At 30.3% G+C, this 21,412-nt stretch overlaps 1 protein-coding gene across 1 annotated transcript; it reads right to left on the reverse strand.

Moving 5' to 3' along the window:
- Positions 1–3,994: 3,994 nt before the first annotated feature.
- LOC131162787 (uncharacterized) lies at positions 3,995–18,635 on the reverse strand. The gene is made up of 3 exons (XM_058119386.1): positions 18,373–18,635; positions 9,663–9,734; positions 3,995–4,154 (listed from the first exon to the last, which is right to left on the reverse strand). The coding sequence occupies exons 1-3, from the start codon at positions 18,621–18,623 to the stop codon at positions 3,995–3,997; spliced, it is 483 nt and encodes a 160-aa protein (XP_057975369.1). The 5' UTR covers positions 18,624–18,635.
- Between the last annotated feature and the right edge of the window lie 2,777 nt (positions 18,636–21,412).

Genomic DNA, 21,412 nt, shown 5'->3' on the forward strand with positions numbered 1-21,412 from the left:
TCAAAGTTTGGCTGCCTGAGTCAAGGTTTGGTTGGCTAAATATATGTGATTTGCACACTGTTCGTGGCTTGAGTGCCCAGCCTAAAGTTTAGTTAACTGAACTCATGCGTTTGGTCACCCGATGATGATTTGAACATTGATGTTCGGGCGCCTGAGTTGGTGGGAAAGTACCTGATATAGGTTTAGTGGCCCGTGGAAGATACGTTCATTTTTTGTTCAGTTTGCCAAACTCAAGTCAACACTTTGACCTATTCACGGTTCAGTCGACTGAGGCAGTTTGAACTGTCAGGTTCGGTCACCCGAATGCCTTCTGATTTTTACCTAAGTTCATTTTCTTTGCACTAATCCTTCCCTAATAATATGAGAACTATGTTAGGGCTTTGTGCACTTAAGTGTGGGAACCTAAGGTTTATTTAAGGTCATTTTGAAATGGTCCTAAAAATCCAACACCAGTCAACCGATCCCTAAGGTCTATATATGGTCTTGAGGTTATAAGTTCCTATATGCGTGATGCACATCAATTATTACAGACCAATCCTACTTTAATATTACAGACTCAAATGAAACATGATACGAATTACAACACAAAGTAAATCTTCTGGGTCTTAAGTCTTCAAATCTTCACATGCCATCAAATGATCTTACTAATATGAGTCTGCACACAAACTTGATAAACATTAAATACAAGAGTATTTGTCATAATCAAAAAACAGGGTATGACCCATAGGGTTAACAATCTCCCCCTTTTTGATGATGACAAATACTTGCCTACTTCTCTCCCTTTTAGCAACAGCAAAAAGGGTCTAAATAAACAATTAAGTATATATAGGAAAATAAAAGATAATTGTCATTCCAATACAAAAATGGTTTTTGGAAATCTTTAAAAATGTCAGCAGTATGTCATTTGAAAATAAAACATTTCTCAAAAGCAATATGTATTCCAATGACCTGATTAAGTATGAGAATACAATTTTTCCATGATAAGCAACTCAATCAATCCAGTATGGTCAAGAAATAAAATAGAGATATAACTTTCAATCATTCAAGAGATATAATAGACATACAATGCAAAATGAATGACAAAGATAATCTCATCAATTAAGCACACAAATAATAAAACTAGTCATTTAAATGATTTAAATGACATAAAAACAATACTAGACCATAAATATACACAAACCATTGCAATTGAAACATATCATAAGACCCGTGGAAGATTTGAGTTTAAAGCACACGGCATGTGATAGCAAATAGTTGGTTTGAGTACAAACACAGTCTAACAAGTTTGCATGCATTTACATATGAAGTTATTGAACCAGTTATGCAATTTTTAATATATATATATATATATATATATATATGTGTGTGTGTGTGTGTGTGTGTGTGTGTGTGTGTGTAATAAATATATATCCCACTTATGATGTTTGCAAAAGGTACTGGGGGTTGTTTGCTGAAGGAGAAACTTTAATTTAAAGCACATGCAAGCAAAATTTTTCTGGTGAATATTTAAGCATAAAACATCTCATGACCATAAAAACACAACCATATAAAACTTAAAGATATATTCGAAGATAAAAACAAGATCATATAGCACAAACGGATGACTGTGACAAAACTACATATTTCAACTTAAGATTTTCAATATAATCATTTTATTCAAGCACATGCCACAATGAATTCATTCAAGATCTAAGCTAAACATATAGGTGAGCAAAACAAGGTAATAATAGATGCTCCCCCTATCAATTTGAGTCATAACTTCGATGAAATAAACTGCTTATACTTAATAAGAATTGATTTCATTAAGAATGCCAAGTAGTATAAGCCATCAATCCAAATCTTTAAAATCAACTATACAGAGTATTTGTCAATTACATTTGTCACTTGATTAGTATAGTTGTCCCCATAGACCATGGATGCATCAGATAGTATATATTAAGGCATGCAATAATGTTCATAACCCAAGAATATTCCATATCAAATCATGAGGCCTTAAGTGCAAGATACAATGTTTAGGGATTCTTAGAAGAGCCTCAATATTCAAAAAGCAAAATGATGCATATAAGTCATTTATGCACTTCCTATAGGGATGGATTTTAGCCTTTCTAAATCTTTGATGATTATGCTAGGATGAAGTTTAATTATTCAATTGATTTTCACTCATCCTTTCAAAAAGATTTTAACATTTATTTTATCATAATCATCTTTAGCACAATGTTTTATTTTGGAAAAATTCCTATCGAAATTTCGGCAGCATGCCATTTGTAAATCACACATTTTTCCATAAAACCTGTACCTGATAGGTTCAAATAAGCAATTTATAGTTCAGTTCAAGGCACACGAGAACCTATATTCACTACCAGCATGCAATTCACATCAACTGCATCCACCGTGCAGGAGACATTCAATACAAGAATGCAATCAGGTAGCTCAAAAACAAATCATGTAATATATAAATCATCCATAAAAGAGATTCAATCATTTAATGCATTATGGATAGCAATTCTCAATGCTATTCAGAAAGATATGTGAGCATAAAAGATATGATATCAAGAGAGCATTTCAATTTATAACTGTGAAAGATAAATGCTCGCCTGAGTTATGCACCCGACTCATTTTATGCTTTTCTTTCATCTTCAAGTTCAATAACCAAGAGTTATAATATTTTCAATGATTTTAGGTTAGCTTTGATGTCTTAGGCTTATCAGACCAAAAATTCAAAAACAATACTTCTTTAGAGTCAAAAGCCAACACATGCCTCTTTTCTTTTATGAATTTTAATGCGTGGGAGGCACAAGATGAAATGGTTTTCAATTTAAACTGCATGTGCATAGGTCTACTTTAATTTTGTGCACTCATCTAGATTGAGACATGTTATAACCAAATTAGCCATTCAGCTCATCATGAAGGATATAAAGCTCTGATGGATTTGATTTAATGTTTCAAAGCTTGTAAGAAGTATAAAATTAAATACCCTTAAGGATTAAAATTTTTGTTAAGTTCAAAGAGTATTCATTATGAGTGGACAAGGTATGCTTAATTTAATATGTTTATATTTAAGTGTGAATTATGCATGTTGAATTATATACCAGGCATAGTAGCCTTGTCTATTCGAAAGTGGATGTGTATGCTAAGCTTCTATATTTTAAACCTAAGACATTTCCCAAGCCTAATGTCATTACGAACCCCTAAATCTAGTCCTAGGGTCTAAGGAAAAATTAACTAATTTGGTAATATTAATTTAGATCCATTTTTCCTTAGGTCCTAAGGGGTTTTCTTTCAAAAAACCCACTCCTTTTCTTTATCTAAGCCTCTAGCACTTCTAGATTTACATTTGGATTTGAAGTGCCATTTCATTTTTCGGCATAAAAAAATTTTAGATTTTTGTGAAGGGCTATGCTTATTTATTATATTTTTGCTCAATGAGGCATTCATGTGACAATGAGTTTTAAAATATGAACCCTTTTTTAAAGATTTATTTATTTTAATTCCCAAGGGTTTATTATGATTGATCTTCTCACTTTTAGCCTTAAGCGACACTTTAGAATGATTATCTATTTTTCTCTCCAAGCAGATGATTTTCAATATCTTCACCATCTTTCTCTTTTCTAAAGTGGCATGGTAAGCTTTCAATTCTTTTAATTGTTTTCCCATCTTTTTGTTTCGATTTTTCAGAATAGTTTTATGATAAGACATTCTGACTAGAGACTTATGAATTTTAAATGAATCTTTTCTAATTGTCTATTCAATGACATGCTTTCATCATAAAACTCATTGCATGATTCAATATAAGATTTTTCTCTTTAACTATCATATGAATCAATGCATACAGTACCATCATCAGAAACAGTTGATAATTCATCATAAGATATATCACAGTTATTACATGAATCATTGCATGCTATGTCAATAGTAATATCACACTATTTAATAGATGATTCATCAAGTAATGTGTTGCAAGAATCAACGGATGAATCATCACATGCAATATTAATTAACTAGAAGGAGAAAGATATACCTCCTCATTGGTTATTGAGGTATACTCATGATCTGCCACTACCTGATCATTAAGACTTTGAGCATTTGGAGCGGCAATCTCCTTTTCTTGGGATTCTTTATATTTCTTTTCAAGTTCATCCCAAATTTCTTGTCCACTATGACATACCACAAACTTAACAAAAATATTAGAATCTAATGCAAGATATAACATGTCCATGACATATGAATTTGCATGCATCAAATTAATATCATTTTCTACTAGCATACAAATTCCCTTATCAATTACCTTCCAGGCCCTCTAATTCATAGATTTTAAAAATGCTCTCATTCGAATTTTCCAATGGGTGTAATTGATACCACAAAATACAGGAGGACTTGAAGGTGACTATCCCTCCCCGAATGGGGATACACCAAAATGAGTCATCTTGATCTTTTGCAAAAATGTTTAAGTCAATACTATGAGACTCTGATACCAATTGTTAGCCTTGGTGTATTCCCAAGAGGGGGAGTGAATTGGGTATTTAAAATTTCTCTCCTAGGTTCAACTAATCTAGCAAAAGTACTACTCAACCTAGGGTCTGTCTATGCAATTATAAACTCAATCGTTCACAATAGTAAAATACAAACATTCATGTGTTAGAATTTAAAACACGAAAATTAAAAGCACGCACAAGAAATGTTATCGGGGTTCGACCAAAGTGCCTACGTCCCTGCCTTGGCTCACCAGCACAAGGATTCCACTATAAGCTCACTTCAAGGGTGGAGCGGCACCAGTTACAACCAAGTCAATTCACCATGCTGACTTCAACCTACACCTTACCATGATGGTGCACCTAGAATTTCTAACCAGGTTTAAGCCAATTTAGGACTATTCCACAGGGCTAGTTTTCCTCTTCAAGCCCACCTCTGGAATACAAAAAATGTATATAATTTGGCGCACAAATAAATGCTTCTTAACTAAGTAGACTATGTAATTCAGCACAAGCACTAATCAATGCTCATCAATAATATAGGATCTATAAGCCCGGTGCTAAATGTGTGCAATCAAGACTCAAGATAATGTCTATACTCAAACAAGCATAAGAGTGTATGAACAAGCTAATCTTTGAATATATATATATATATATATATATATATATATATATATATATATATATATATATATGAAAGTGTATCTCAATCACAGCCTAGGGTTCAAAGATTTTCACCAAGATAAATCAAAATATCTTAACAAATATTTACTCAATATTCAAGCATAAGAGATATTCAAAACTTAGCTTGTAAAAAGATTTTTGTGCACAAAAAAATTATAAGCTAAGGTGTCTTGCAATCTAGATGCTAAGACCCACAAGCTTTCAAGTTTCCCACGCAAAAGATTTATTGATTTAAATTGGGGAAAAACTTGTGCTAAAACTCTCAAATAAAAATCATTCAATCAATTAAACAAATGAGAGTTTAGGCGAGTAGAATCAATGTAGGATAAAGTAGGACACTCTCACACAAGATTATCTGAATGCTAAATAGAAGAGTATTTTTGGCTTGAAAGAACAAAAGGATCTCTCAAAATTCAGAGAATTTTTCCACTAATCAAATTGCTAATCTCTCCTCAATCTGAGCAAATGAACACACACACACACACACACACACACACACACACACATATATATATATATATATATATGTATAGGCATAGTCAAAAAATAACCGTTTGGGACACAAGGGTAATCATAAAATTTGTTTTAAAATGAGTTTAAATCATTTAACCCAGTTTTACACTAATTAACTGCGATAATATTTTGGCCAACTCAAGAGTTTCGGTTGGCTAACCCACAATTCAATCGCCCGAACAGACTCAATGAAAAAATTGGTTTTTCAAAGTTCGGGTGCCCGAGTCATGGTTTGGTTTGTTGAATATATGCGATTTGCACATTGTCCGTGGTTCGGGTGCCTGGTCTGAAGTTCAGTTAACTGAACTCATGTGTTCGATCACCCGATGATGATTTGAACATTGAGGTTTGGGCGCCCGAGTTGGTGGGAAAGTACCTAAAGCAGGTTCGGTCGCCTATGGAAGATATGTTCATTTTTAGTTCAACACTTTGACCTGTCCATGGTTCGGTCGACCAAGGCAGTTTGAACTACCAGGTTCAGTCGCCCAAATGCCTTCCGATTTTTATCTAAGGTCATTTTCTTTGCACTAATCTTTCCCTAATAATATGAGAACTATGTTAGGGCTTTGTGCACTTAAGTGTGGGAACCTAAAGTCCATCTAAGGTCATTTTGAAATGGTCCCAAAAATCCAGCGTCGGTCGACCGAAGGGTGATCCCTAAGGTCTGTCTATGGTCATGAGCTTATAAGTTCCTACATGCATGATGCACATCAATTATTACAGAACAATCCTACTTTACTATTACAGACCCAAATTAAACATGATATGAATTACAACAGAAAATAAATTTTCTGGGTTTTTAGCCTTCAAGTCTTCACGTGCCATCAAATGATCTTGCTAATATAAGTCTGCACACAAACTTGACAGACATTAAATATCAGAGCATTTGTCATAATTAAAACAGGGTGTATATGATAAAGTGCTTCAAAGATTTGAACCCTAATAAATATTTCTCCAAAAATATTTTTCAAAGAATAATAAGAGAACCTAGGGTATTTTCTTTCAAATAGATTTTGCCTAAAGAGTAGTAAATGATCTTTAATGAAATATGAAATATAAAAATATATGCTACTTCAAAGATCTTGAAATCCCAAAAGCTTTCTTATAAAAATGATATTCAAAAATGTTGTTTAAGAAAGCTAGGGTTTTGGAGCAAAAAGATTTTTGCAAACTAGCACAAATGAGCCTTTAGATCTTATAATAGATGTGCACAGAGATCCACAAGCTATATGAAGTTTCCCCAAAAAATATTTATCAAGAAAATAACATGGGAGAAACTTGAATATTACTCTCAAAATGATTTTCAAAATAAGGTATGAGTGAGAGTAAATGCTTTCAAATGCTAATAAATATGTCCACTAGAATGATTCTTCAACAATCTTCTAGAGTAATGAATTTTCTAAAGAAGAGTGTGAGAAATAAACAATACTCCCTTTCAAAAGGATTTTTCAAAGAAAAAAGGAAAGAGTGTAGCACATTAAGCACAAAATATTTGAGAGAGTTTTTGGGCTAATCTTATTCCTAATCATACTTATAAATGGGAGATTTTTCAAAATTTTTGACCTTTTAGGGACACGAAGGGTATTTTAGAATTTGTTTAATTAAAAATTAAGTATGTCTAAGCACTAAAAAATGGCCAAACCCGAGTGGTTCAGTTAACTGACCAAAGTGTCAGTCGACTGAGCTCGGGCAATTTCCAACCCTTCATAGGATCAGTTGGCTGGCCTCAAAAGCCGATCGGCTAAGCCTTTGAAGGTCGGTCGACTAAGCTCATTTTGTTCTACTATGGTCGGTCGACTACGCCTTTAAGTATGCCTAGAAAATCAGGTTTGGGCGACAGTTGAATGCACTGGTCGACTGGCCTTAAAGTGAAATTCAAATTTTACGAGGTTTGGTCGATTGAGGAAACTTAATTGAAAAACTGGTTGGTCGACTGAGTTTTGTAAAATGTTGACTTTTTGACCTAAGCATGGTCGATCGATTGAGCCAAATAAAGCACTTATGGGTCAGTCGACTAACCTTGAATAAAAATGCAATTTTGACCCTGACTTGTTTTCAAAAGCAAATTAAAACCTTTGTATGATTTTACTCTTTGATGGAAAAAGGTTTTTCGTGAAAGTTATAGTCCCCTAAGGTCAGTCTATGGTCATTTTTGAGCTTGACATTCATATCATGCATGTCATGCATTATTACATACTAAAACCTAAATGCATTTACAATAAAAATAAATGTCTTCTTCTTTCTTGCTCTACTGATCCAAGTTATATAGCTCGAAGTTTTTTATGGCTTTCATTTTTTCCTTATCATATATGCATGCTAGATCATAGACCTATTCAAGCACTCAACATAAAGATAAGATTCAAGTTCTTTTTCAACATCAAAACAGGGATAAGATTCAAAAAGTCAACAATCTCCCCCTTTTTGATGTTAACAAACACATAAGAGCAAAATGGGTTCAGTCTAAAAAGGCCCCCCCTAACAATATGCATAATCATAAAAATAAGCAATACAACTCATGCATAATCAAGAAAGAAGACATTTAAATTTAATATGCATTTAGATTTAACATTTAAAGCACAAAAAATTTGTCTTATCAAAAATCTTCCCTTTTGGCATAAAATCATTTATAATTTTGCTCATAAAATTCTCCCCCTTTTGGTATCAGCAAAAGAGTTAAGGTAAGTAGAAAACAATTTTAGAATTTAAAAATAGCTTAAAAGAGAACTACCCCTTTGTGATATAAAAACTAGGCATATAAAAACATTTTACTATTGATTTGAAAATTTTTCAATAAAACACACTCATTTAATTTTAAAATGACATGATAAACATGGTCAGACCAGAATTATCCTCAAACCATTGCAGTTCAAACAATAGATAAGACCCGTAAGAAAATAGAGTTCAGAACATGTGGCATATGATAGCAAAGAGTAGGTTTGAGCATAATTTTAGTCTAACTAGTTCACATGCATTTTCATATGTAGTCACTGAACCAATTATGCAATTTAAAAACATATATATATATATATATATATATATATATATATATATAAAAACAATAAGGTAAGATATAAAGAATTTTAGTTTTGAAAGTATTTATTGCCAGAAAGCATTAGAAAATATTTCCCCTTTTGATATTTTCCAAAAGTACTAGGGACGAAGCTTGCTGAAAAAGAAACTTTAAAGAACATGCAAACACAATTCTTCTGGTAATCATTTAAGCACAGAACAAAATGTGACCAGAAAAATACAACTATATAGATATTAGGGATATGACAATTTAAGTCCAGATCATATGGCTACACAAATGACTGTGGCTAAATAATATATTTCAACTTAAGATTTTCAATGAAATCAATGCATTTTAACACATGTCATAGAGAATTTACAGCAAATCTAAGCAAAATAAATGTTAGTGAGCATAATAAGATGGAAATTTAATTTTGTATGCTCCCCCTATCGATTTGAATCCTAGCTTTAGATGCAATGAACTGCTTATACTAATCAAAGCAAGTAATATAAACAGTCATTTTTTAGTTTCTTAAAACAAATATATAGGATCAAGAATAATTTAATCTATTATGCTACCAGTATAATTATCCCTATAATTCATATATGTATCAAAAAAGAAATATTAAGGCATACACTAATGCTTATAACCCTGAGAATAATCTATATCTATTCATAAAGTTTTTAAGTGCAAGATATAATGTTTAGGATTCTTAGAAGAGCCTCAATATTCAAAAAGTGAGACATGATGCACATGAGTGCGTCAAGTATGTTGTGATTGTAGAATATCCTTAAAATTAAAAGGAAAATTTTATAAGATGGTTGTAAACTCAGTTATGCTTTATGGTTCAGCATGTTAGGCAATTAAGAAACAACATATACAAAAGATAAAAGTTACTGAGATGCGAATATCAAGGTGGATTAGTGGCTTAACATTAAAATATAAAGTAAGAAATGAGTACATATGTAATAATTTAGGCATAGTACCAGCTGAAAACAAAACAAGGGAGGGGCGGCTTAGATGATTTGACAATTTGAAACACATGCATAGTAGAACACCTGTACGAAGGAGTGAAATAGTAACTATTTCTGACATGAAAAGGGGTAGGGGTAGGCATTAAATTACTTAAAATGAGGTAGGGAGAAAGAATTTAATAGTCTTTAACCTAAAAAAGGAAACTGCTCTTGACTAGACAAATTGGTGAAAAAGAATTCATATAATTGACTCTACCTACTAGGGCTTAAGGCTTGTTGTTATCGTTGTTGTTGTTGTCGTTGTATGATATTATTAAATATAAATATGTAATAATACATTTTAATATAAATACTAAACCATCATTATTAATATTTTTTATTATATATAATAATATTATAAGATATAAAACAATAGAATAGTATTAAAGATTAAAATATTATAATATAATTATGGTATGATTATTGATTTATTACATTATTATTTATAATTTAAAAATAAAATAAAATAAATATTTATTGTTATCATCAATAATAAATATATAATAATAAAATTTAACAACGATATAGCATACAAAAAATATAGTATTGTTGTATATTATATGCACGGCACATATGTACTATAATATAATATTAAATATAATATATTGCATAAATCTAAAAATAAATACTAATATTGTGATATCATTAATATAAATATATAATAATATTTTAAATATATATATATATATAATGATTATTATTAATATTTATATTGTATATAATAAAATTATAACACATAAAAATAATAGGATGGTATTAAATTATAAAATACTAAGATATAATTGTGGTATGATTATTTATTATATCATTATATATGCTCTTAAACGAAGATAAAATATTCATTATTAATATACTTAATAGAAATATATGATAGCAAAATTTAATAATGGTATAATATTCAAAAGAATATAATACTATTGTGTAATAAAGTATAATGTTGTTGTTATTGTTTTATTATATTATTGTTCTATATTAAATAATAAATTATGTTATAATATTATAGTATATAAGATTTTTTTTCACATATAATAAATTACATATTAAAATATCACCTCTAATACTATAAAGGGGATTCTTCCTTTGGTGTTATCTTTCAAAAATGTCAAATTTATTCTTATAATTACTTATGATTATTTTAAAATACTCCTTTAACTACCTACAAACTATACTAAAATACCTTTATAATTATATCAAATTTAATCCTATAACTACTCATAATTATCCCAAAATACCCTGTTAGCTTTGGTGCAATCCCAAGAGGGGGGTGAATTGGTATTTAAAAATTGTATTCCCTAGGTCAATCCACTAACAGCAGTATTACACAAGTCTAAGATCAATCTAGTGCAAATAAAATAAATCAATGTAATTTAAACTGTAATAGAAATTTAACCAAACATGCACAATAAAGTAGTAAAGGAGTCGACACCAGAAATGTTATCGAGGTTCGGCAAACTGCCTACGTCCCCACCTTGACTAACAAGAACAAGGATTATCATTATAAGCTCACTTAACGGGTGGAGTGACACCTCAACAACTAGGTCAATTAGCACATGGCTAACCTTAACCTTTACAATCAGGTCAATTAACACAAGGCTGACCTCAACCTTCACAACCAATTCTTACCAGGCTGGATTACCATTCCCTCAGGCTACGCCTGAATACAACAGATTTCTCAGTCAAATTTGCATACAACAAGTATGCTTCTCAACTAAGTAGATTATGTACCAATGTAATCAATCACATGCACATCAACAGTATAGGTAAATGTAAGCTTAGTGATGTGTATCTTTCTGCAAGCAACACTCAACAAGATATGATCACTAGAATGTTCAAGAGTGTTCTAAATAAGCTATATCTTTGAAATAAGTTATATCAAATCTCACTAACAAATCAGGGTTTCAAAGATGCTAATCAGATATTCAAACTATCTCAAAAGATTTGCTATAATGAAATGAACACAAGAGTAGTTTGAAAATATTGTAACTTGTAGAAAAATATTTTGCACAACGAAATCAAAGCTATATGAATCTTGCAATAACAATGCAAAGATCTTTAAGCTTGTTAGTTTATCCCAACACAAAATTTATAATGTTCAAATCTATGGGATAAACTTAACTAAACTCCCCTAAAAACAATATCAATAAACAATCAAGGCAATGGGAGTATTAGTAATATTTAACAAGCACTAGCATAATCAAAAGAACTCTCACAATGTTAAAATGTATCAAGGGAATGAAGAAATGAGAATATTTGGGCAAAATAGGATTTCAAAAATAGAGAGGATTTTTCCTAATGATTTTTTGCTAATCTCTCTCTAATCCTTACAAATGAACTCATATATATAGACCAAGGCCAAATTATGACCGTTTAGGACATGTAGGGCATTATTAGATTTGTTTTAAATCAATTTAGAGAAATTAACCCTATTTAACTCTTTAAAGCACGGTAAAATATTAAGTAAACCGAGATGATTCGGGTAGCTGAACTATGGTTTAGTCACTTGAATAGGCTCGACTCTAAAAAGGCATTTTAAAAGTTTGGTAGCCCGAGTCTAGGTTCGGAAGGCTGAACAAAAGTCAGAAACATTATATGTGCAGTTTAGGTGCCTGAAAATACATTCGGTTAACCGAACAAAGGAATTTGGTCGCCCGGGGCCTATTTTGAACTAAAAAGTTTGGCAGCTCGAGTTGGTGAAAAGTAACCTTCTAAGGGTTCGGTCGCTCGAGGGCGATAGGGTCATTTTAGGTTCGGTCGCCCTAAGCATGGTCAAATTGCTGACTTTTCAGCAGTTCAGGCGTTTGAGGTGTTTTGAACTTTTGAGGTTCGATCGCCTAACCTCTCTCATTTTATGCCTATTATGTTCAATCCATTACAATTTGATCCCCTGAATGACAAGATATTATAGGGATTTATTAGTGCATATGTGTAGGAACCTAAGGTCTTTTCTAAGTCCAAAGCTATTTTAATTTAGCCTAAAAAACCTAGTGTCGGTCGACCGAACCCTAAGGTCTCTTTAAGGTCTTAAGCTTATAGATCCTACATGCATGATATGCATATTATTACAGACCTTTTCTTAATTAAAATTACAAACCCAAATAGAAAATACAATGAATAAATAAACCGGGTCTTCACTTCTCTTTAAGTTTGTTGACTTTTTGAGTCCGATCTCTATTTTGATGCTGACAAACCACCAGTATCTTATGTGTGCCTTTAGTGTTTGAATAGGTTATCATTTCAGCACGAAGATAAGATACCGAAAAATGGAAGCCAGCAGGAACATAAAGCTCACAACTCTTGGTGAATTCCATTGAAAATGAAGAGTAAGAGAAGAAGGCATTTCGATTTTAATTTGTATTCCATTTATTTTTATTATTTGATTTGTAATAATGCATGCATCAACATGATATGTTTTGAATGCTCAGTAATGTCGTAGATTGACCTTAGGTACCAAGACATATGCACTAAAAAGTCCCCAACATCACTTATTATATCTAGGGAATTAAATTGGCTAAAAATTGAACTTAATTGAAAATGTTGAATGGGTTCGGCCAACTGAATCCAAGCCGTGTAAAACGGCTCGGGCGACCGAACAAGTCAACATGTTGACTTGGTGTTCGAGCACCTGAACCACTTTTGAGCGTATCTCTCTCGGGCACCCGAACCTATGTCAGGTTCCTTTTCAAACAACCTAGGCGCCAGAACGATTACGTTCAAAATGGGCTCAAGCGACCGAATTAGTTAGTTCAGTTAATCGAACTTTGAGCTGGGCACCCGAACCGCGTGCCAAATGTTTCTAACTTTTGTTTAGCCTACCAAATTCAAACTTGGGCAACCGAACTCTTTGAAATGGCTTTTTTACCTGAGTATATTCGGACGACCGAACTAACGTTCAACCACCCAAAACTTCTCTGGTGGGAAATTTTTAAGGGCTTAAATGTCATTAATTTTTTAATTAATTTTTTTCAAAATACCGAGCGTATCCCTAACAGTCATAATTTTTAGAAAATATATAAATACCCCCCATTACTCTAGATTAGAAACTCTGATTAACTTTAAAAACCTCTCAAATTATTTCTTAATCAAAGCTCCCCCAAACTATTTTTTCATTGCAAAACTCTTTTGTTTGGGGCAAAAATCTTCGTACTCTCCCAACTTTCTTTCTTTCATTCATTGAATATTTTATACAAGAGAGTATTTTGTTTGGGTAATTTAGTTTTGATTGTGTTTATTGCAAAAACATCTTTTAAGCATAAATTCTAATTTCTTCAATACCTTTTATTGCTAATCTTTGTTGGAGAAATATTTAATTTATTTTGGTCTTTGAAGTTTTCATTGCTTATCCACTTCACATCAAAAAGCATATATACATTGTTTTTGCAAAAAATATTTTAGAGCCAAACCCTAGGTTCTCCTACTTTGTATTGAAATATGTTTTTGGGAGAATGTTGTTGTTAGGGTTCAAATGTATTTAAAAGGCATTAGGGTTCAAATGTATTTGAAAGGCACCTTTATTCTACTGAACATAACTCATATCATATTAGAGTGCATGTATTGAGTTTTATTGTGTACATTTTTGTTTGCATTTTTTAGAAGCATGTTTATGTACAAAAATGGTTTTAATGTACTGGTTGGGTTCAGCCCATTAATTGAACTAAGGAGTCTCAACCCCGTAAGTGAGACCGGTTTGGTTCAGCCCAAAAATTGAACTGGGGAGTCTCAACCCTATAAGTGAGACTAGTTCGGCTCAGCCAGTAATTGAGTTGGGGTTTTCCTCGCCCCGTAAAGAGATGATGTAAATGGCTACTGCTCCGTCTAATTAAATGAGCAAATTTAGTGAAATCCTTGGGGAGTATGCCAAAGGCGGGGACGTAGGCAGTATTAGCCGAACCTCAATAACAAATCTATGTGTCATTCTCTCTATATCTTATTTAAATTCTCGCACTTAAATTTCAGTATGTGTATGCCTATACATGTTTTGTTATAATCATCTTGCATGCACATAAAACTAATTTAAATGAAATATGCAGCACACGTGTATGTATGCACACATTGATAACTTAATCGTTGTACGTACACGTTTTCAATATTGAATGGGATATAACCTGTGGTGAATCGGCGTTATTGTTTAAATTAGCGAAAAATATTTTAAAACCCAATTCGCCCCCCCCCCTCTTGGTATCGCACCAATTCCAACAAAGTTGCCACATGCCGTCAATATGATCCAGTTAGTATGATCCTGCACACATACTTGAAGGTCATCAAATATAAAGAGTATTTGTCATTATCAAAATCGAGAATGACACATAGGGTCAACATACCCCTATAACTATCTACAACTATTCCAAAATACACTTATAATATTTAATCCTTTGTTTTTTATAATTTTTTTTAAAAATAAAAATAGAGAACCTAGAGCACTCACCCATGGCTAGTAATTATTAAATATAAGATAAAATGTAATATTAATTGTAGTCTACGAAGTACAATCAAGAACGTGATTGTCAAAATAAGTTTATTGTAAAAATATGTATTTATTGTATAGTTTAATAAAGTAATAGTATATAATAATTCTATTCTTATAATTTTATTATTTTTTACTAAATTGATTAGGTAACTTTTATATTATAATGTCATCGATATATTACAATAAAAGGGATTCCTCAATTTGGTGTCATCTTTCAAAAATATCAAATTTATTCCTACTCGCTATAGGCATGCACTATGTGTGTGCTCTACGGCTTTCTATTTTTTAAAATTTTTAAAAAATTAAAAATAAAAAATAAAAGATTAAATAGTATAAGGACATTTTTGGGATAGCTGTAAATAGTTATAGGGGTATTTTGACATAATTATTAGTTATAGGGAAATTTTTGATATAATTATAAAGATATTCTTGAAGAGTTGTGAGTAGTTAAAGGAGTGTTTTGGAGAATAATCATTGGTAGTTGTAGGGATAAATTTGACATTTTTAAAAATGACACCAAATAGAGGAATCCCTTTTATAGTAATATAGACTACCAATAATTATTCTGAAATATTCTTTTAACAACCCACAACTATCCCAAAATATCTTTGTTAGCCTTGGTGGCTACATAATCATGTTTAATGTGTTTTGATAATATTAACCTATTTGTTATTCCTAGTACATTCCATCTTTGCAGATCATGTTTAGTACAGGTTCAAGGGACGAATAGATGAAGTACTAGATCAAAGGTAACGATCGGACTGAGTAGACGTTAAGTAGGAAAGATCAAAAGGACTCTCTTGGAAGAACTCAAGCATCCAAGGAAACTATTGTAGAATTATTTGTAATAGGGTGTGTTTGAGGTAGTATATTTTGTAACTCTTACGGTTTTGTTTCATGCATAATTTTTTAGCAAAAGTTGAGCAATTTACACATGCATACTAGGACACGAGAATTTATAGGATTTTTCTAAAGTCAAAAACTCAACATTCATAGTTTTCAAAGTTAAAATAAAGAGTTTGACAAAAGAATCTTATACTCAAATATGTTTTCAAATGGGACAAGTGTTAATTGGTATTTGTGTTTTAATTTTTTACATACTTAGTTCCGATTTTTTCAAAATATGTTTTATGTCCTAAAGCCACAAGAAAGTTGAGTATATTTTTATAAATGACATACTAGCTTATAAGATGTCAAAATGAGTTTTCAAATATGTTTTTATAAACAAGATATCTTATATTCAAGGGGAAAGTCATTTGGACAAGTCTTAATTTTCATTAGAATTAATATCTTTAATATACTTTTGTCCAAGAATGTTCTAAGTCATAAAAAGGCTTTTTGGTATGAAAAAACAGGGGAATCGTCGACCAATGGGATGTAGTCGTCGACTAATAAAACTAGTAGCCTCATTGAGTTTTTCCTAGGTCAATCGTCGACGAATAGCATTGCATCGTCGACAAATGACAGTGGTATTGAATCGTCGACGAATTTTTCCAATAGCCAAAACGAGTTTTCAGCCTAGGTGACTCGTCGACAAAAAAGCATGATTCATTGACAACTAAGGGTGACTCGTCGACGATTGGGGTAGACTCGTCAATGATTAACGTCGTGATCTAAACACCAACGGCTAGAAAACGGTTAGTTTCTTTTGGGATTCTCTCCCAACGGTCATATAACGGTTAGCTCATGACTTTGGCTATAAATACAAGTTCTTAGACTTGTTTAGTAGTGGTTTTGGTGATTTTACAAGTTCTTAGTGAAAAATATCTTTGAATACAAAACCTAGACACTTTGTATTTTAGTTCATATTCACAAGTGCTCAAATTATCTCTTGCTCTCTAATCTTGTGTGATTCATCCCTTGAGAGAATAGTGTGAGGATTGTTTTATAATTGATATAAGCTCATTTGAGGAGCTTCTTTTTGTATTTCATCTTCTTCTTGTAAAAGGTTCTTTGTGAACCAACTTGGTGAAGGTTCTTAGTAAACCGGTTGGCAAGGCTTCTTGGTGAACCTTGCGGCTCTTGGTGAGTGGTAGAGATTTGTTCCTAAGTGAATACTCTTGGTGAGCGGTATGGATTTGTTCCTGAATTGTGAGGCTTCTCTGCTGGTGAAGGAGTTTCTTAGTGGATTGTGGAATCCTTAAGATGATCTCAAGGCATGGAAGTAGGCTTGGTGCGGAACCATGTTAAAAAATCAGTGTTAAGCTTCTTTACCCTACTCTTGATTATTTGTCTTGTGCATGATTTACATTTCATTTATTATGAGATAATTACTTGTATCTTGCCAAGAATTTAATTTTGTAAAGAAAGTCGAAAATAGACGAAAGAGCCCATTCACCCCCCTGCTCGACTCTACACGAGGGGCAACAAGTGGTATCAGACCATACCACTACTTTCAATCTTTATAATTATGTCTAATTTGTCGATAATACTATAAAAAGGATTCTCTCTTTGGTGTTATCTTTTAAAAATATCAAATTTATCCTTATAATTACAAATGATTATTTCAAAATACTCTTTTAACTACGCACAGTTATTCCAAAATATTCTCATAATTATATCAAATTCATCCTTATAACTACTTATAATTATTTCAAAATATCCCTGCAATCATTTACAACTATTCCAAAATATCCTTATACTATTTAATTTTTTATTATCTTTTTTATATTTCTTTAAAAAAAATTAAAAATAGAAAGTCGTGCATCATGCACATAGTGCGTGTCCATGGCTAGTTCCTATAATTGCTCAAAATTATTCCAAAATATTTATGTAATTAACTATAATGATTCCAAAATATCCTTATATTATTTAATTTTTAAAATGTTTATTTTCTACATTTTTAAATTTTTTTTTTAAAATAGAATAAAGAGCCGTGGAGCACACGCAATAATTGATAAAGTAAACTATATTATTTTATACATTTTCAATCACACTGTATTTTAGCTCGAATTCTAATTTCGATTCCAATTACAACCGTAAATCAAACCGCTAGCTAAATTATAATTTAATTTTAGAATTCAAATTATCAAATATAAACCGAAAGTTGATTTAAAAATTGAATATAATTTGAGGAAGAAAACTTGTTTTTGATTGTCGAATTATTTCCTAAACAACAGCAGCAGTTGCTAGCAATTAACAATTGCAGATAACCAACTGACAATTTCAGATCAAGAGAACCAGACATTGAATCCAACATTTATGAAGTTCGGTGCTTACCTGACGGAGAGTGGGCTCCTATCTGCAGTCGCCAGCATCGATGGCGAATCCCGACGTTGACGCTGCGTGAGGGGCTTGACAAACAAATCTCTTGGATAGAAAAGGGAGATTTGCAATAAAAATAGGACAAAATAATTGGATAAAAAATTGACGAGAGCAGGGAAGGACTGACGGTGCTCCTTCGCCAGCAGATTCGCAGATGGCGGACGGAGCATGTCGGTGAAACCATGGGGATTTTGAGTTTCGTACATTTTCTATTTTCTGTTTCTATTTCTTTACAATAAAAGAATATATAATAAAAGCAGATTTATTTATATTGTGACTTTTATGTCTTTAACAAAAATAAAAAATTAAATTTTATAATTTTCAGTTATTTTGATAAATTATTGTTAAAACTTTTAATATTTAAAAATATTTTTTGAATTAAATTATTAATTTTATATATTTTAAAATTAAACAATCATACTAATTTAAAAATAATTAAAATAAAAATACACATAAATTTTAAAAAATAATACAGGTATTTATAAAATACTTTTACTATTTTTCATTATTATGTCCAATAATATTTTTATTGTAAAATAAATTTAGAAAGTAAAGCAATTAAGTAAAATAATAATAGTAAATTTTATTTTTATTATAGTAATTTTTTAATGTTTATTATTTATAATTTTATTTTTTAAATTATATTTTTATAATATTTTAATTTAAAGATGAAAATGAATATTTTTGTATTAAAATTTTTAATTTGTATTAATTTTATAAATATTAACTAAATAGATTGTTGGTTTCTAATTTTTAACTTCTATTTTTTATTTTTAGTTTTCATTTCTAATTTTTATTTCTGTAATTTTTTTATAGTGATAGTAAACAATCTCTTAGAGTAGCATTTGCCAAAAAAAAAAAAAATAGTGTTTGACATACTTTAAGAAAAGAAAATTGCTTTTTGAAAAAGTTACAAAAGTAGTAGCTGTAAAGTAGATTTTGGAAAGTGTGTGAAATTAGTTTGGATGGCATAGGAGCATGGCATGCTGTAGATTTTAAGTTCAATAGACTGTAATTATAATTTTTTTTTCTATTTTTTATTTTTATTTTCTCCCACCACTTGTCGATGTAGGACACACAATCAGGGGTGATAAAACTGATTGAAATTGACAGGTGACTCGTGACTCATAATCTGCCCATTTAAATCGAGTTTTAATTTAATATAAGCCGACCGTTTATAAATAGGTCAATCCGAACTCAGTTTGTTTATAAAAACAGGTTAAGCGGGTTCGGATTAAACTATTCGCTAAGTGACCCATTTATGACCCATTTAAAAATAAAATAAAGAAGTATTGTTAATATATATATATATATATAATTTTATATGAAATATTTAAAAAAATTAAAAATAAATAAATTATATTTTTTAAATGAGTGATCTCTTTATTAAATAGACGAATTTAAATTTATATAATAATTATCCATTAATAAATGAATAAATCCAAATTCAACCTTATTTAATCCGACCCATTTATCATGCGTTCATTAACCCCTTTATTCACCCGTACTACACAATTCATGGCTCACGCTCCTCACCGTCACTTCTTTCTCCTGTACCGTCAAACATGACCACGTGCGATAAAAGCAGAGCATGGAATATGAAATCCATCTACACTTTTGAATCTAGTCCATGAAGGAATTAATGAAGCATCAGAGTTCCAACAAAAATAGTTACCTTTTTCAACTAACAATTATAGAATATTGTTGGTTGGAAAATAATAACGGTTAGTTGCAATGTTAGTTTAATTGATAAAATTATTATAAATAATATAAATTAAAGATTATATATTATTTTAATATGATTAAATCATAAAGCATGTGAGAACTTATAATAGTAGTATTTAGGAAGCATTTGGTTAATTTCTATTCATAACTTTTGTTTTATGATAATTTCATTTTGGTTCTCATTCCTTACAAAAATGAGATTTCCCTTTTACTTATATTTTGATTCTTGACTTTTACTTTAAAATTAAATGTTAATTCTTAGAAACATAGTATTTATTATAATATGATAATTTATATAATATAATATAATATATTTTTCATAAAATTGAAAATCAAAATTAATATTATGATATCATTGTTAATATTTAAAATATTATTATATATTAATATTTTTATTATATATAATAACAATTATAACATATAAAAATTTATAGAATAATATTAGATGTTAATCTTATAATATAGCTATGGTATGATTATTAATTTATTATGATATTATTTATAATCTTTAAAATAAATAAAATAAATATTCATCTTCAATTATAAATATATAACAATAAAATTTAATAATGATATAGTCTAGAAAAAATATATAATACTATTGTTTATAAATATAAGTGGGTACATATATATTATAATGTAATATTATACATAATATAAAAAAATATATATTCTATAAATACAAAACATAATATTAATGCAGTACTATATAAAATATAATATAATATAATATAATATATATTGCATAAATCTAAAAAATTATATTAATATTATGACATCATTATATAAAAATATATAATAATGTATTATTTATTATAATATAAATATGTTAGCCATTATTATTAATATTAAAAATATATAATAATATTATAATAATATAGTTAAAACAAAATGATAATAATAATAATAATAATAAATATGATAAAATATAATACACAAAGCATAATCAAGTACATGATTATTAAAATGATTTTATTGTAAAAAATTATTTATTATATAACTTAATAAAATAATATTATACAATAATTATATTTATAATAATAATAGTATTATTATTATTGTTAGCCCTGTCAACTACACTATCTTGGTTTATATGTTTTGATGATATTAACCTATTTGTTGTTTCTAGTATTTTCCATCCTTGTAGATCTTATATAGTATAGGTACAAAGTGTCAGATACACAGAGGTGCCAAATCAGAAGCAAAGATCGGACCTAGTAGATATCAAATAAAAAAGATCGGAAGGACATTGACTCGAAAGTACCAAAGC

Source organism: Malania oleifera, chromosome 8, assembly GCF_029873635.1.
Source record: "Malania oleifera isolate guangnan ecotype guangnan chromosome 8, ASM2987363v1, whole genome shotgun sequence".
NCBI classification, from domain to species: domain Eukaryota; kingdom Viridiplantae; phylum Streptophyta; class Magnoliopsida; order Santalales; family Ximeniaceae; genus Malania; species Malania oleifera.

Bases quoted from the DNA above. Each gene is read 5' to 3' on its own strand.
- LOC131162787 (XM_058119386.1), bottom strand. From the start codon at position 18,623: ATGTACGAAACTCAAAATCCCCATGGTTTCACCGACATGCTCCGTCCG. The intron at 9,735-18,372 runs GTAAGCACCGAA...TCCTTCGTACAG, and splicing joins AGGAGCCCACTCTCCGTCAG to GTGTTCTACTATGCATGTGT. The intron at 4,155-9,662 runs GTACTATGCCTA...GGTATGTCATAG, and splicing joins CCTTGTTTTGTTTTCAGCTG to TGGACAAGAAATTTGGGATG.